General features: G+C 41.2%; 4 protein-coding genes, 1 long non-coding RNA gene and 1 other non-coding gene across 7 annotated transcripts; 1 reads left to right on the forward strand and 5 right to left on the reverse strand.

Moving 5' to 3' along the window:
* Positions 1-631: 631 nt before the first annotated feature.
* LOC104443399 lies at positions 632-1,592 on the reverse strand. The gene is made up of 2 exons (XR_725183.3): positions 1,546-1,592; positions 632-1,277 (listed from the first exon to the last, which is right to left on the reverse strand). It is a non-coding gene; the product is annotated as an uncharacterized LOC104443399 (long non-coding RNA).
* LOC120294168 lies at positions 937-1,089 on the reverse strand. The gene has a single exon (XR_005551663.1). It is a non-coding gene; the product is annotated as a small nucleolar RNA snoR145 (small nucleolar RNA).
* A 1,715-nt stretch (positions 1,593-3,307) lies between the features above and the next one.
* On the reverse strand, positions 3,308-4,256 carry LOC104443400 (hypothetical protein). Its single transcript, XM_010056772.3, has one exon. It carries the CDS (start codon positions 4,102-4,104, stop codon positions 3,448-3,450), a length of 657 nt encoding a protein of 218 aa, XP_010055074.2. The 5' UTR covers positions 4,105-4,256; the 3' UTR covers positions 3,308-3,447.
* A 2,343-nt stretch (positions 4,257-6,599) lies between these two features.
* Positions 6,600-9,816, reverse strand: LOC104443402 (probable WRKY transcription factor 24). Its single transcript, XM_010056773.3, has 2 exons — positions 9,346-9,816; positions 6,600-7,112 (listed from the first exon to the last, which is right to left on the reverse strand). Exons 1-2 carry the CDS (start codon positions 9,801-9,803, stop codon positions 6,935-6,937), a joined length of 636 nt encoding a protein of 211 aa, XP_010055075.1. The 5' UTR covers positions 9,804-9,816; the 3' UTR covers positions 6,600-6,934.
* A 1,329-nt stretch (positions 9,817-11,145) lies between these two features.
* Positions 11,146-13,595, forward strand: LOC104443403 (pentatricopeptide repeat-containing protein At5g28460). The gene is made up of 2 exons (XM_039312761.1): positions 11,146-12,739; positions 12,856-13,595. Exons 1-2 carry the CDS (start codon positions 11,146-11,148, stop codon positions 13,593-13,595), a joined length of 2,334 nt encoding a protein of 777 aa, XP_039168695.1.
* Positions 13,596-14,399: 804 nt separating this feature from the next.
* Positions 14,400-16,153, reverse strand: LOC104443404 (WRKY transcription factor 22). Of its 2 annotated transcripts, none has more exons than XM_010056777.3 (3): positions 15,537-16,153; positions 15,322-15,432; positions 14,400-15,200 (listed from the first exon to the last, which is right to left on the reverse strand). In XM_010056777.3, exons 1-3 carry the CDS (start codon positions 16,004-16,006, stop codon positions 14,702-14,704), a joined length of 1,080 nt encoding a protein of 359 aa, XP_010055079.2. In that variant the 5' UTR covers positions 16,007-16,153; the 3' UTR covers positions 14,400-14,701. The 2 variants fall into 2 exon arrangements, with proteins under 2 accessions (XP_010055079.2, XP_010055078.2); XM_010056776.3 differs by having other exon boundaries at positions 15,322-15,435.

Consider the following 16,153-nt stretch of genomic DNA (forward strand, 5'->3'; position numbering starts at 1 on the left):
CGTGTTGTTTTAGGATATCATTATCCTTTCTTAAAAACCTTTATGATGTTTACTCTGTTTCAATGATGCTTACTATGTGTTAATGACTTGATTTTGTTCTCATTAGCGTTATTCACATCATTTTGCATCATTTTAGGCCTAGGTGCCCGCATCGGGTATTTTCATGACCATCCGAGCCCGTTTGGACCAAAAAGAAATAGGCTCTTGAAGCCTATCGTCCAGCTCATATAACGCTTTAAACAACAGGTATGTGTTTCGGACCATCCCTTTAAAAAATTGCATGTTTAGTCATTATGATTTAACGTCTTTATTCATAGTCAATTAAAGAGTCCAGTGCAGTTGAAGTGTTTAATCATGGTTATTTGCAGAACAGATGAAAAGGACGAGAATGACGATGAAAACGCACGAGAGATTGGCATTTTTGTGATACATGTCTTAAGAATGTTTAAATTCACGTCTATTTGCATGTTATTATAACTCGCTTTATGATTATTTGGCATGTTTTAGTGCAATATAGGTGCTTATTCATGTTATTTGAATAAAAATGAACCAAAAAATGATAAAAAGTAAAAGAAAGAAAAGAACGAACCAGGCATTTAAATTTGACCCCAAAAAGAAAAGAAAAAAAGAATTTTGGTTGAAAGAACATATCCTTAGAATTGTGCTAATTCATGTTTGGTTGCACTTCATGCTACCACGAATCTCATTTTCATCGTTTAGCTTTAGCATGCATCTAACGGTAAATATCAGACAAAAGAGCATAAAAATCGGATTGCCTAGGGATAGTTTAATTAATAAAACTTTATTCATTGTTTTCGTGCTAAAAAATTAAAAGTGGAATCAAAACAAGATCACAATCCCCACCTTCTCTATTCTGGAAGAGGAAGTCATCGAGCAGCGAAAAGCGCAAGAGCCAATTCGGATTCAATGGAAGGTATGGATGTGGCCGAGGATTCCAGATGCCCGGAAATGGGGAGAATTCCAGGCATCCTACAATTCGGCGGACCAATTTCGCGAAGGAGATCTCTGTTCAATCGTTAGAGAGGCCTCGTTCACAGAGCTCCCGCCTCTCCGCTGGGACCTTCGCTCTACACACTCAAATATCGCTCAAAACCAAAGACCAAAATGTAGGAAAGATCAGACTCGAGAAAGAATAAGCCGAAACCGCCATGAACAGAAAGAGTTCAGCGGCTCGACCGTCTGTTCTTCCGGTTCGCTGTTCGAAGGCAAACTTGGAGAAGAGCGCACGTCTTGCGATATCGCTCCCTCCATAGGTCCTTCGGTGAGACCACACAGACCGACAAGAATCGGCGACATCAGTCGAAAGCATTTTTGCAGAATCGCCAGAAAAAAAAAAAAAAAGTGCAGAGAATCAGAGAAACATGGCGATGCTCAGCGAATACGAACCAGAAGCTGAGGATCATTTCGAGGATCTGATTCGCGGAACCATTTCCTCGATCACTCATCTCTATTCAGCGATCTCTCTTCATTGCATCCGCGAAATTGGAACAGAGACTGCGAGAAGAAGATCAAGAATCGAACTACCTGGATCGAGCGGCGCAGCGGCGAATGAGGAGGAAGACGATCGCGCCGACGACGAACGCAAAACCTAGCGATTTGCAACGCCGCTTAGCTCGTTATATAGGAGCGCAGCTTACAGCGAGAGGGTTGCGTCCGACTCGTTTCAGCCGTTGGATGGGCTTACCATGTAGTTTGATCGAACGTTGTTTAGCCGCACCAGGGGTTCGATAGGGTATGGATCTGGATTCGGGCTTTTTTATAGATATGGGCCTATCCGGCCCAGCACAGATCATCACTCGCTCTTCTCTCTACCATGGACCCCCGTGCGTCGAATAGGGGTTAGCGTCGACTCGGGGTCAACCCTTAACCGACCTTGGATTGGGCCAACCTAATTGATTTTAGTCCAATTTCTAGGGAGAATTCTTGATCCTAAAACTCCTAGACTCTGCATTATGCAAGTTAGTTCTTGATCCAGAGACTTTAATGTTAGTCTAGCAATTCCATATATATTTTATTTTTTATAATATATAGATATCATGTATATATATTTATATGTTTTTATTTATTCTAAACCCTAGCTCTTCTGCATCTATTTTTTCTTAATGCAGTGTCACCATATAAATTAGAAAGTTAAAATCCAGTCTTGATTCGACCAAAAAAATTTAGAAATCATCTGTGCTTGCCTCGCTCATCTTTGGTCTCTTCTCATTGGCCTCACAAGCACAATTTAGCTAGTGAGATCACTTCTCTCTTAGCCCACCTCACGAACGCAGCTCAACAATCATAAATGGAGATTTCTATCATCACCTTATCTTAGATTTAGGTTTAATAGGTACCGGTATTGATAATTTAGTTGTTCAATATTGCATTGTTGATGGAAATGTAATTTGAAAAAGTATATTTGTCTTTTTAAGGAAAACAAAAAATGAAATAAAATAACAATCGATTGATCTTAGGTTGACCTCGAAATTATTCAATTGGATTCATAGAATCAATTCGGTTCTCGGTTCCAACCTTAGTAAGGTCGGTCCTCAATCTCAAAAATGTGGTTGGGTTCTTAAGTTAGGTATTGGATTGACCTAACCCGGATTATACTCACCTCTAATTTCAAACCCGGAACCACAGGTTGGATTTTGAGAGCAAACTCCCGAAGCCATCAGGTTGGAATATAGAAAAGTTGATAAGGCACTACTCATTTGCAATCGGCATTAGAAGTGAGTTTATTATTTATAGATGTAATTACGAAGTTATTTTATCATGCCAGAATATTAGAAAATCAATTTATGAGATAATATGAATCTCATATTCAGTGATTTTCGGTGATTGATTACAAATCCGTGACTTCTCTCATTGGGTAAAAAAATTTAGCTCCTACTAAACTTTTTGGAGGAAATGTTATTCGTTCGATGTACTATCTATAAGGTAAATTCATCGTCACGTCCCTTTTAATTATAAAATGGAAAGAGACTCTTTTCACGGTGCACAAACTCAATTCCCTTCTAGAAAGTCCACATTTTTTTCTTCCTGACAATCTGGACCCGCGGGGTACCTTGAACCGCCTTTCCGGACTTTCGCTCCAATTCGAATTTATTATATGCAACTGCACCGCATATTTTCTTCCATCGACTTATTAAGTCAACCCACTTATGAGATGAGCGTTTTCATTACACCTACATGCCCACCTCACCGAAACTCAGCAAAAAAAAAAAAAAACCCGAAAACAAAACACTGAATTTGTATACCACAAAATTTTAAGAGAGAGAGAGAGAGAGAGATGCTAAAGCTCAGTTATAGGAATGTAAATAAAATGGAATACCTTTAGCAAGGTAGGAGTGGAAAATATCCAACTACACGGCCGAGTATGGTATGCTATCGCTATACATTATAAATAGGCAAACTAGATTAGAAAGTGATTGATTATGTCTTCTAGATATTGACGTGCCTTTTGCACTTCTGCTCCTGAATTGCCCTGCTAGTGATATTGATAGTCATGGTGCAATTCATCTTCACGGTGACATGCTTCTTGATGATGTTGAGCATGTTCACTCGTCCTGGGATTCGCGAGTAGCTGCTCATCGGCAACAGCTGCTGCTTCATGTCCTCGATCAGGTTCGGGTTCGACAGGAGCATGTCCGTGATGATGTCCACCGAGATGTTCATACGCATTGTCCGCCGGGCCCTTGACTTGCCCGGCGGTCCCCGCGCCTCGCCCACCACCGTGCCGTGGTAGTAAAGGGTGGTCGTGGTGTTTTTGTACTTGAAGGACGCCACATTCGGGTTCTTCACGGAGATATCCGCCAGCAGCGACATGTTGGACCCAGGCTTGGGGATCGTTCCGTTGATGAGCTCAAGCTTAGTGATGGTGACTCCGTTCATCTTGATCACGGGGTCCTTGACCCGGAACACCGTAAACGCCAGGATGATGATGACTACCGCTTGGATGAGCATGAAAGCGGCGATGCAACCGCAACACCTGATGAATCTCCGCTTCCGGAAGTTCTTGGCGAACACAGACGCTTCATCCTGGTCGCTCCGGAGGCTACCCGACGGGGCAAGTGGCGAAACTTGATCTCTCTCGACCATGGCTCAGAATTTGAAGGAGATACACAGCAAACTCCAGAGGTTATAATAGATGAAATGGTATTGTGAACCCCGCGATGGAGTCTTCAGTGGGTGCTTGATTCACATTTATAAGTGGGGAAGTCAGGAGTGGGTTGCGAGTGATTTTCCGGAAAGATGTTGGCATCATTATAATTTAGGACTAGCTATAGCCCAGATTTTCAAGCTGTTGAATCTTGACTTTTTGGCCTCAACTCTCTATATTTTAGTGATTTTATGTAGTATAATATTTTCCACACCTAGTCTTCTTCATATTGCATCAGAGCCGAACGCTACCGTCTTCGCAATTACAGTGCGTTTCATTGGAGAGAGGGGGGGGAGTCATGATCAGATGGTTGGACAAGTTAAGGTTGGGTCAATTCTGGCTTTCATTTTTATAGTTCTCTCTCTCTTTTGCCCTTCGCGCGATGCTTTTGGTTGAAGGTCAGACTAAAGGTACACGCCCGAGCGTCCACGCAGTTTTGGCCATTGGGTCGACCTCACGTCGCTTTGCACGGAACTGAACTGAAGGAACGACATGGAGATCCGTGATCAAAACATACGAGCTCTGTCGCTTTGTATAAAGCAGTAGCTATGTGACTATGTCCACCGATACTCTGATTCTTGACTTTACTCTCCTAGTAAGCATCCTCATTGGCATATTAATAATTCTAGACAAACTAAGGCGAGTTTACATAACCGATGATCGAGTGCTATGCCATACACTAATTGATCATTGAATATTTTCAATTTATTTAAATATCTACCAACAACACAATCTAAAATATCGACGTGTTGATCCATATTATCAATTGTGCAAATGAAGTTCTCCCTTGACCTTCCTAAACGATGGGTAGTTTTCAATGTACTCATTTCTTAGTAGCAGGATAAGTACCATTTATTTCGTGAAAAGTTAATGATTTGAAAAGTATTTTCTTAAAAATGATCGTTCACATCACCTAAAATGATCGGCCAATGAATGATGTTATCATTATAAATAACAATTTATGTCTAAATATTTTCATGAATGATGAAGATATTTTTTATTCATTCATTTTTTGTAAGTAGACAAGCGATTGCTTGTAGGAAAATATTTTCAAAATTGTACAATTTTTACAAAACAAATAGAGCATAATAAATATTTATATAGCCAAAAAGAGGCACAAAGATCTGTCCACATCTGGAGAAGGGCCAAAGCAAGATCGATGGGGGAGAAAATTTCCACACAAGAACAAGAATAGTGCCTCAGGAGATTTGAGACACGATCTAATATGATCACACCTAATCTGCCATTAATGCCAGGTCCTTATGGATTTTGATCTCAGCAAATTTTTGGGATAACAATCATGTCTCAACCACTCGCTCGAACAAGGGTTCGAGCCACAAGAAAAGCGTGGTACAACAAAACAAAAGGTCGGACAAATCTCAGTTGGTCAAATTCCTTTATCGTTATTTTCTTCTAGTGCTCTAAGTGGTCCCACATGTCCAAGCAACGAGGGGCCCGTTAGTTACCATGTTTTAAGAGTAGTGTCTAACATGATTAAGAATTACCTCTTGTAGCTAGACCTACATCTCAAAAAATAATTTAACGTACTAACTACCTAACACATTGTGAAATTTTTGTGAAAGTACTGTCACCAATACGATGTGAAAGTTTTTATGGGACCATTTATGACTATTTTAAAAGTTTAAATTATTGAATAAAATTGTGGTTTAATATTTTATTATTCTAATACAATTATTAATTTTTATCAAGTTTTTCTTTCATTTATGATCATTATGAACTCATTTTTTCTCAAAGCTGTTTCGATAAATCAACTCTCTTTAGTTATAATGATATGCTAGCACAGCCTGTGGAAGATTATCTGTCAACAGTGGTAGCAAAATTAACCCCATTTGTCAAATTTAAAAGTCATGTTGTTTGTCGTATCTCTAAGCCTATCTGATGCAACAAAGAAGTTTGATATGCTCAAAGAGCTTCTCACCATATAATTGAATATGAGTTTATGGAGCTGACTCTTGATACATTAATTTGGACGGCTTGATGTGTTCTAGGAAAAGGTATTTCATGTGTAGGTCGATAAATTCAGATATTAGATCATAATTGCGTAATGTATAGCTGGTGGGTTTCTTGAATGATCAGTATAATGACTTCAGGGATACCTGTCCCCAACCGCCACCTACCTCCACCTTCGAAAGTCAATAAGAGGATGGCGTTCATAATCAACGGTAGCGAAACGAGATTGATTTGGCTTGTGGGCTTCCCCATAATCTGAATTGACCTCCTCCATGGGAAACCAATGACCTAACTCTCACGTGTACGACTTTATAAAATACGAGAAAATGAATATAGAAATTTAGATTACGCTCTGAGTTGCGTAACTAATCTACGCCGAATATTCAACTCCGATATTGAGAAAAAAGATTTTTCGAAATGATGTACATATAACAAATTTCAAGAAGATTTGTGATGTCCCATATCAAGCAATAGTAAGTCGATAGACACACTCAGTGTGACTTTAAAAAAACACATGCGCCTAACACATGCGCCTACACCAGAAAAAATATACGTGCGTAACACATCCATTGAAACAAATGCAAACTCTTCCAGTAAAGAATGCAATGTGTGTATAGCGATGCTATCGTTTAGGTATCCATGTACAGGAATCCTGCCATTCGTATACGACGGTAGAAGTATAGGGATTTGGTTAGTTCTAAACACTATAGAACCCCAGGAAGAATAATCTATCGGATGATACAAAAGTGCTTTAAATTTTTTGAGGCAGTTAGGTGATCTTCAAGTTTGATGGCTAAGCTAGAACCTGGACAAGAACTGCATCTGCTTGAGGAGAGGAGTTAGGGTTTCCATTAGCTTTTCACAGGGATGATTATGGATGCCTTCATATGTCGTGACCACGATGCTCGTGTCCTTGGCTAGCCTTTGGACCTGCTTCTTCACGTTGCATGTGTGATGTGTGCACCGATAGTAGCTCCTTCTCGTCCGATCCAATGTGTTTAGGATGCAAGAGTTTGGTCAGTTAAGATCACATTGCCAAGAGTGTATATCAATGCATGCATGCAATCCCTTTCTTTACAGAGATATAAAGAGCTAGATTAGCATACCAATGATCTATATCTTCTTTATCATGGATAATGGCTGTGCATACATTGTGCATTGCTTAAGCGTTTAGGTAAGACTCGATCGTTCAACATGTGTATACTCATTTTAGATATAAGTCATACTTACATGAAAACTTCTCGAGATTGATTGTGACAATGTTCAATCAATTTTTGGACCTAATTAAGACAAGTAAGATAGGATTATATGAAATGTACCTAGGCGCAAGCGCTCTAGAGTTGCGCGTGCTAGAGCAGTGAAGAGAATAGTTTTTGAAACTAGGTTTTTTTGTTTGTAACAGCTGCCTATATGTTTATATTTACGTCCATTAAATGATACAAATTATGCTATGTTCTATAAATTTCCTGAAAAATGCCACAACATGATCCTCATAGCCACCGTTTTTCCTTTATTTCACAATAAGCTTTGTTTTCCTATTATATTTGTAGTTTTATTCACATGGTTGTTATGCTGAAGAAACAATATAGGTATATTCACTCATTTACTAGCAAAAGAGCACATAGACATTCCATGGGAAGATAAAATAATGAAAAAAAGTTTAAATAAGTAAAGAAACAAATAATATTGGACGATTTTTTTTTTATTTTAGAAAAAAAATTAAACTTTTCTGAAGTTGGGATAATTTGACATTAATCACTACACAGTGTAAGAAATATGAGGAATCACTTTCTAGTTATCTCCACTATTTTTAACTTACGATTTTATTCAATATGTGGAAAATGAATGATAAAAACGTGCCTTCACAATTGACATGAAATTCATGAAATTTTAGGTAAAAGTTTGAGTCCGAAATCCTTCTCTAGCTAGGTTTAGTTTTTTTTTTGTCAGTAGCTCGTTTAATTTACATATAGTAGAAATGAGTATACATTGAAAGATGGAAGGATCAAAGTGAACAAAATATGCGGTTTATTCATAAAGGCAAGCATGAACTTTATCACATTTGCAGTTGAAAATATCAGGGCTAAATATTTAATACATATACTTGGATCCATGTGTAAATTGTCGACTATTACTTTGCCCTAATTTTTTCTGACATGAATTATCTTTCATCCTCAATTAATTAACCTTAATGTTGCCATTTTAAAGTTTAAAATGTTGTTAATTTATTTTTAAAAAAATAATTTAATATCTAGGGGTTTGGAAACATGAATTCTTGTTTTGCCATCGATTTTGTCAAAGAGTTTAATCCACAGAATTAGATTCATTTTAAATCTCTTTCTTCTCGCCGTCATGACTTTGCTTATCTTAGTTTCCTCATTTAAAGATGGAGGTCCTCTCTCCCATTGTATACTCCTAGTTGATGCCTTAATCTACCAAATCATGCGTTGATTCCTATTAAGAACGTTAATTAAGAAACTTCAGACTCGCCCTGCATCCTCTATTAAGATTTGTCGAGGCACTAAGGAAAGAGAATCTTCATCCCCTCTAGATTGTTCGAAAGATTTTCCAATGGTGATCTCTTGAAGCAGTGCCCGACCTCTCTTTTCTTCCAACTCATGGATGCTCACCATCTTGGGCATCAACCAAATCCTGATCATATAATATTTCATCTTCTTAAGTATCTACCACCCAAAAATTGTGGCCATGCATGTCCATGATCAATCATTTTGCATGAAATGAGGAGATAATGAATTCTAGTCTCCTCTTCCTAAGAATGAACTAAATCCCTAAGCGACTTCCTTCTCGATTGTTTACTTTATCGTATTCTAAAAGTCATTGAAACTTGTTTCTTCGACTTCATTCCATCAAATCACGCACATACCCAAAGATACATACATACGTATAAATATGTGTGCGCACGCAATGTTCTAACTTCAGTCATTTTAATGGATCAATCGTTTTCCTGTTTCCAACACTAACAATAAACTAAATTATACCGTTCTATCGCACGGCGGAGAGCATTGATAATGGGAGAACAGAGGGAATTGATCAAAGAGAGAACTTCTCATTTAGTCAAGAGCGTCAATTACCAAAATAATCCAGTTTAATTATAGGATTCTTATATGTTGCTAAAACTAAAGACGTATACTTTTGGTGAATCATTTGCGAATTCCATGCATATGAACCTTAAACATGCAAAAATATACCTGGGATGAACACTGTTCTTGACGGCTTTCTGTCCATACTTCCTCCAGCGAAACCCGTCATCCAGAATATCATCCACACTCCTTGTTTGAAACGCAATCCTAGGTCGCGTCGGCTTTCTCGTCCTATTCGTCACTTTCTTCTTAATATCCCCATCACTCCTGTCTGCTACTCCTCCATTTCCAGGATATATCGTGGTCATCGGCGCGTTCTCCATCAACGCCATCGGCACATTCTCGGGAAGCCCACCGGGCTGGCCAGACAAGAGGCTAATCCAATCAATATCCAAAGAAGACGAAGATGAAGGAAGGGCCAACGCTTGAGCTGGGGCTGAGGTGTCTATTAGCGGGGGCAACAGCGAGGATGACAGGAGCGACGGTGGCGATGCAAAGAGGTATGGACTGTTCGGAAGTGGTGGCAGTACGGGCGGCAGCGGTGGAGGGCGGTCTAGGCTGTCCATTGGAGGGCTCCACGATGAGAATGTTTGAAGGTTCGAATGCTTGTGAGGGGAGATACTTTTAAAGGTTGGAAAGGTCAGAGGAAGGTGAAAAGAGGTTGGACCGACCCCACTTATACATAAACTTCATTGAGAGAGAGAGAGAGAGAACAATCTCTTGAGATGCAGCGTATTGCCAGAAGAGGTGAAAGAGCCCAACTAACAACCTAACTTCTGTTCAACAAACCGACCCTTTTACGTGCATGGAAGAGAGACGTACTCAAGAGCCCCTATTGAGTCGATATCGTCAATGCATGATGTATTCAATATGTATCTTTGGGGGTAGATTTTGGTCGGTCCTTGAACTTGGGCTAGAAAAGAAGAAGATAAAGAACAACGAGAACATATGCATATGGTGCCCTTTAGGTGAACGTAGGACGTTTCAAGAGAGTTTCACACGCCTTCGAGACTCGGAAATGAACACGTGCAATTTGTTTACCAACCGATAGAGGGGCATCGGTTAATCACCGCTTGCTTCCTCGATGCTAACTAGTTTTTTTTTTTTTTTTTTAATAAATTGGAAAAGGGAAATTACACACAGATATTTTTGTTATTAATGGAACATCCTCTCTATAACCCGACTGAGACACTTCTTTCTTTGTTGTCTGAATAAACATTTTCATGCACTAGGATAAAGTGTGCGAATACATTTCATTAGCTTCCGAACAAAGTAGCTCCCAATTGCTAAGTTACCATTTTTTTTTCTTTGAGTTTTGGCAGCTCAATCTCCTACGCTGTTCGTATTTCTACTAACATGGGCCAACTTTAAATTAAGAGTTCGTGGGCTTCACTGATCAGTGCGATTAACTCCCACGTCATTTGCGCTCTAGTCAATGATAACCGATCAAATTCGAATCATAAAATGAAATTCCGGTTTTATAATCGTCTGTTCTAAGTTGATGTGTAAGATGATTAGCTACTTTAATTCCCGCTATAGACATCAAGGCCCACGATTTTATCTGTATTTTTTCAACAAAAAAAGAAGAGAGAAACATATTTCTTTCTCATACTAGTAAATTTGTGAATGAATCGATAAGTCTTGAAACATAATAGTTAAAGAAGTTACTAATCACTTGATCTTTCAATAACTTACTAAAAACTTATCGACACTATTATGAATATCCAAATTTTTTTAACACAATACATGCAAATTGCCGACTTTTTCCCCTTAAAATTGTTTTGCTCTGTAAATGCTTCAGCATTTTTCTTTAAAACCAACAAAACAAAAGGCACTCAATTTTGGTTTTTATTCAGGTCGATCTTGGGCCCCTAGAATGGATCCGAATCCGACACTCGGGGGATCCAAATGGAGCTCAACTGCGTATTGGGCCGAGGCCCGTTAGCTCTCAAGAACCTGAAGAGGGTGAGCCAACCAGAGGAGAGCAAACTGCTTCGACCGCATTTCGTCAAACACCTTTCCCTCCATCATCTCCTCTTTCTCTCTCTTTCCGACACCGGAATGAGGCTGCTGCGATCGGCTTCCGAACAGTCGAAACCCGTGCTCCATTCCCTTAAACCCCGCTTGCACCCCGCCCTCCATCTCTCTCCTTTCCTCCGCCCCTTCTCCGCGGACCCTGGACCCGGACCCGAACTGTCGCGCCAGCCCAACGACGACCCGATAGTCGCCCAGGCGCTCGGCCTCCTGCAAGCCCCCGAGAATTCATGGAACGCCGCCGAGCTCAGTCGCCTCCTCTTCCCCAGTCCTCCCCCAACCCCTGCCCACTTCTCCAAGATCGCCCTCGGCTTGGGCGCCTCCGACAAAGCCCTCAAGTTCCTCGAGTTCGTCCAATCGAATTCTCCCCGGGACGATGCGCCGGTTTTCGTCTCTCATACGTTCCAGTCCGTCGTCAAGCTCGCGAGCCGGGAACCCAGTTGGGAGAAGGCCCTGCTCGAGCTGTATAAGATGTCGAGACAGAGGGACATTCGTTTGACTGTCAATGCGTCGACCCTTCTGGTCAGCTTCTTTGGGAGGGCTGGAATGGTTGATGAGGCGGTTTCTGCGTTTGAGGATGTTGACAGGAATGCTAGAGACGGGGAGCTTTACGAATTGTATGTTGGTATGCTCTTCAGACACGGGAGGTTCGAGGGTGCGTTGAAGGTGCTCGACGAAATGCTCGACCCAGGTTCGAGATTTGCCGCCTCGAACATTCCGGGTAAGATTTTTTTCTCGGCCTTGTTGAGGAGACTGCAAGGAGAGGGGGGCAGCGATGCAGATGAGATTGTTGGGTTTTTCCTGAAGCTTATCGAACTCGGTGTTTTTCCTGACTCGGTAACACTTTCGAAGATAATTAAGAATCTCTGTCGGAATGGGGAGATTGGAAGAGCATGGGATCTTGTGCTGCGAGTGATTCAATCAGGTGGACCCGTCGAAGCGGCGCCCTTCAATGTTATTTTGGTTGAGTTGGGGAAGCGTCTCGACTTCAAGAGGATGAATGAGCTTATGATTAAGATGAAAGAAATTAATATTCCACCTGACATTGTGACCTTGGGAATACTGATTAACCATTTGTGTAAGTCTCGCAGAGTTGATGATGCATTGGAGGTTTTCGAGAGGATCTGCACTAAACAGGAAGAGGGGTTGTCTTGTAAACCCGATACAGTCATTTATAATTGTCTTATTGATGGACTTTGTAAAGTAGGAAGGCTAGATGAAGGGGCAGAACTACTAAGAAAGTTGACATTGCAGGATGGTTGCAAGCCTAATGTCATTACTTACAACTGCTTGATCGATGGTTACTGTAAATGTTGTGAGATCGATAAGGCTCGTCAGCTATTTGATCAGATGAGTGAAGAAGGGGTGCAACCAAATGTAGTCACTGTTAATATTTTGGTTGATGGTATGTGCAAGTTTGGGAGAGTCGGTCATGCGGTTGAGTTTCTTAAAGAAATGAAAGTAAGAGGTTTGAGTCCTAATGTTAGAACGTATACATCACTGATCAAGGCTTTTTGCAATGTCAACAATTTCGAGAAAGCCATGGAATTGTTCGGGAAATGTCTAGATCTGGATGTTCCCCAGATTCAGTTGCTTACTACACATTGATCTCTGGATTGTGCAACGCTGGAAGAATGGATGATGCCAGTTCTGTTGCAACAGAGTTGAAGGCAGCTGGGTTCTCACTTGATGTTGTGTGCTACAATAATCTGATTGGTGGTTTCTGCAGGAAAAATAAATTAGAGGAGGCTTACGAGATGCTCAAAGAAATGGAGAGCTCTGGAGTAAAACCTGATACTGTCACTTATAATTGTTTGTTATCCTATTTTGGGAAAACTGGAAATCTTACAACTGCAAATAAGCTGATGAGACAGATGATTGAAAAGGGTCTCGTTCCCACTGTTGTATCATACGGTGCACTGATTCATGGATACTGCCTCAAAAACAATGTTGAGGAAGCCATGAAAGTTTTCAGGGACATGAATTCCGTGTCGAAGATCCCACCCAACACAGTAATATACAACATTCTCATAGAATGTCTATGCAGGAATGACAAAGTGGATGGTGCCTGTTCCTTAATGGACGATATGATGGAAAAAGGGGTAAGGCCGAATACCACTACATTTAACGCATTGTTCAAAGGCCTTCGTCAGATGAATTGGTTGAAGAAAGCATTTGAAATGATGGATAGGATGAATGAACATGCCTGTAAACCTGATTATGTAACGATGGAGATTCTAACAGAATGGCTTTCAGCTGTGGGTGAAGTAGGGAAACTTAAGAATTTTGTCCAAGGCTATGAAGTTTCAGCTTGCACTGCCTAAAGCAGATTTAGCAAGGGAAGGATAGGATTCTTGTGCATTTTTCTTCTACTGATCAGTAGGCTGTATTCAGGAGAAAGCGGGTGCTCATTCAGAGTCCAAGGAGTGTATGTTACTTTTGGACTTAAAAACTGTCTGCTATCTTACCCGGGAAATCCCTCAAAGGCCTCATACTTGTGAAACATTTTCTTCATCTTCCATTAGTTTCCACTGTCCTCATTTTAAGATACTTGAAGAAGTCAGATGCGCTGTTATCATACTGGAATCTTTATTGCTAAGCTTTGTCCAATTTTGCTCTTCAAGTGCTACAATTTGCATGATAAATTGTATCGGTCATAAGAGAAATTCCGTTGTTGATCTTGTGGAACGTAGTGGACAGGTGAAGCTTTTGCTTCTCTTCTTACTTGTAATATAGTCCATAAGATGCCAAGTCACTATATCATTTGGTTTTCAATATGTACGAATGCTCTCTATTTTGGGGCCAAAGTATGAATTCGCTTTACTTTGTAAACATTTGAAGTTGATCTGTTTGGAATTAGTATGTCTTTAGTTGGGTTAACAATGTGCTGTGTTTGCTCAATACTTTTAATCTAAACTGAATATTCAGTACTATAGATTACGGGTGGGAGAAGTATTGTCAGTAGTGTAGATAACTGGTGGGAGGCGAGAGGAATTTCATCTAGCATATGGGACAGAAGGTTAACCGCCATCAGACATGTCTTTGAGGAGATTTGAGTTTGCAAGTATATCCAGTAAATTAATTGATAAATTCTTGGAAATCAATTAGAAATAAAAGAACCAGAAAAGGAGCTAAAGTATCGTATTTGTCATTCTTACAACTGATCTCTGACTCCGATTGCGATACAACTGAAGTGCAAATGACAACAGATTGTCGAACTCTTAATACAGAGATGAGCAACATTTCCTTCTCAACGCCTGCCTTGTGAAATCTTTATACAAATTGAAGAAAAATTACACATATATAAAGCTTAGCTAGACGGGGATGCTAACTGTTACAACCTCGATTCATTTGTGAAAAAAAGACGAAAATTGTACGTATTCCAGAAAGTTACAACTCGATCGCAAAACAATATGCTTGACTAGTTGGGTCAGCTATCACCGGTGGCGGTTGCCGTATTGTTAGCCGCCCAAGAATGGCCAAAGTTCGCCGGAAAAGGATCCAAGAAGCAATCGTCATCATCACCACCTCCTTTCAATCCCTCCAAACCCACAAAGAAATCATCACTCATAGCCATATCAGATAGCCCAGCATCCCCATCCTCTTCATCATCAGCCATGCTACCCTCTTTATCTTCTCTGCTTTCGGTGTTTGTACTCTGAGTTTTTGCCACCTCCTCCTCTAAGGAGGTAGTTGGAGAAGAACAAGGAGGTTTTGTCGAGGCAGCAGCGCTGGGGTCCTCGACAGTGTCCGTCTGCGGCATCACGGGCTTTTGACGCGTGGAACCTGCGAGCGAGTTGCGGTGGGTAGGCGCGGGGTGGTTGTGCTCCGCCGTGTACGTGACGACGAACATTCCAGGGTCGGATCTGTTCCGCTCCACTTGTTTCCGGGCCAAACACCCCTTCGAGCTACTGCATCTGTAGTATCCCCTGGGTCACACAGCATAAACCAAGACTAAGCATAAGTGACTCCACCATATTAACATCCATATAAAAAGAAGGAACCTCAGAAGTTAAAGCAGATTTTGGGGATCTAACTTGGGGAATTTACCTTGGATATGGAGAGCCCTTAATCGGTTTTTGGCCATATTTACGCCACGCCCAGATATCAGAAGACAGACTCTCTGCTGGAACATGGCAAACCTTCTTGAGCTGGTTCTTCCTGCTATTATAGAAACGGTAAGCGTGAGAGACCAATTCAACAGTGCAAGTTTGAGCTGTGAAGAAAGGGTTATCACCATAATGGTGATATTCCATCAAAGTTACCTTCTTTTGCGAGAAGCTTGAGACTGGGAGCTTGTCATGCAGGAGCTAGAAGAGGAGGCCGGTGCAGAACCATTATTATTAGCAGGATTAGGTTGTTGTCTAAACGCGGGTTGACCGTTCACTCCTCCGAAAGAAGGAAGAGCAGAAACAGCAGCGCTTTGAAACACGAGAGGCTCGCTCTTGGGGAAGAAGGGCTTGCCGAGTTCATGCTGGTAGAGTTCATGCAACTCGGCAAGCGAGCTGTGTCTCGCTTCGTAAGGATCTGGTGGAGAGACAAAGCCCTCGTCTATCTTGACCGCTCCGAAAGAGGAGCAAGGCACAGGAGCATGGAGTGCAAGATCCGTCCACGTCGTGCCGGCGGTGGCGGTGGCGGTGGCGGTGGCGGAAGCGGCAGCGGAGGAGGAGGAGGAGGAGGAGGAGGAGGCGGTGAAGCTCCTGACCACCGCATGTAGATCCCAGTCTTCCTCCATTACAACAAGCTTCGTGGATTCCGCAACCACCGCTAGAGAAGAGAGAGAGAGAGAGAGGGAGGGAGAAGGAGAAAGGGGGGAAATGAACAAGGCGCTGACTTTTCGAGAGTAGAAGAAGGGAAGAGACAGATGGGCTACAGAGAGAGA

This window comes from Eucalyptus grandis, chromosome 5, assembly GCF_016545825.1.
Source record: "Eucalyptus grandis isolate ANBG69807.140 chromosome 5, ASM1654582v1, whole genome shotgun sequence".
Lineage (NCBI taxonomy): Eukaryota > Viridiplantae > Streptophyta > Magnoliopsida > Myrtales > Myrtaceae > Eucalyptus > Eucalyptus grandis.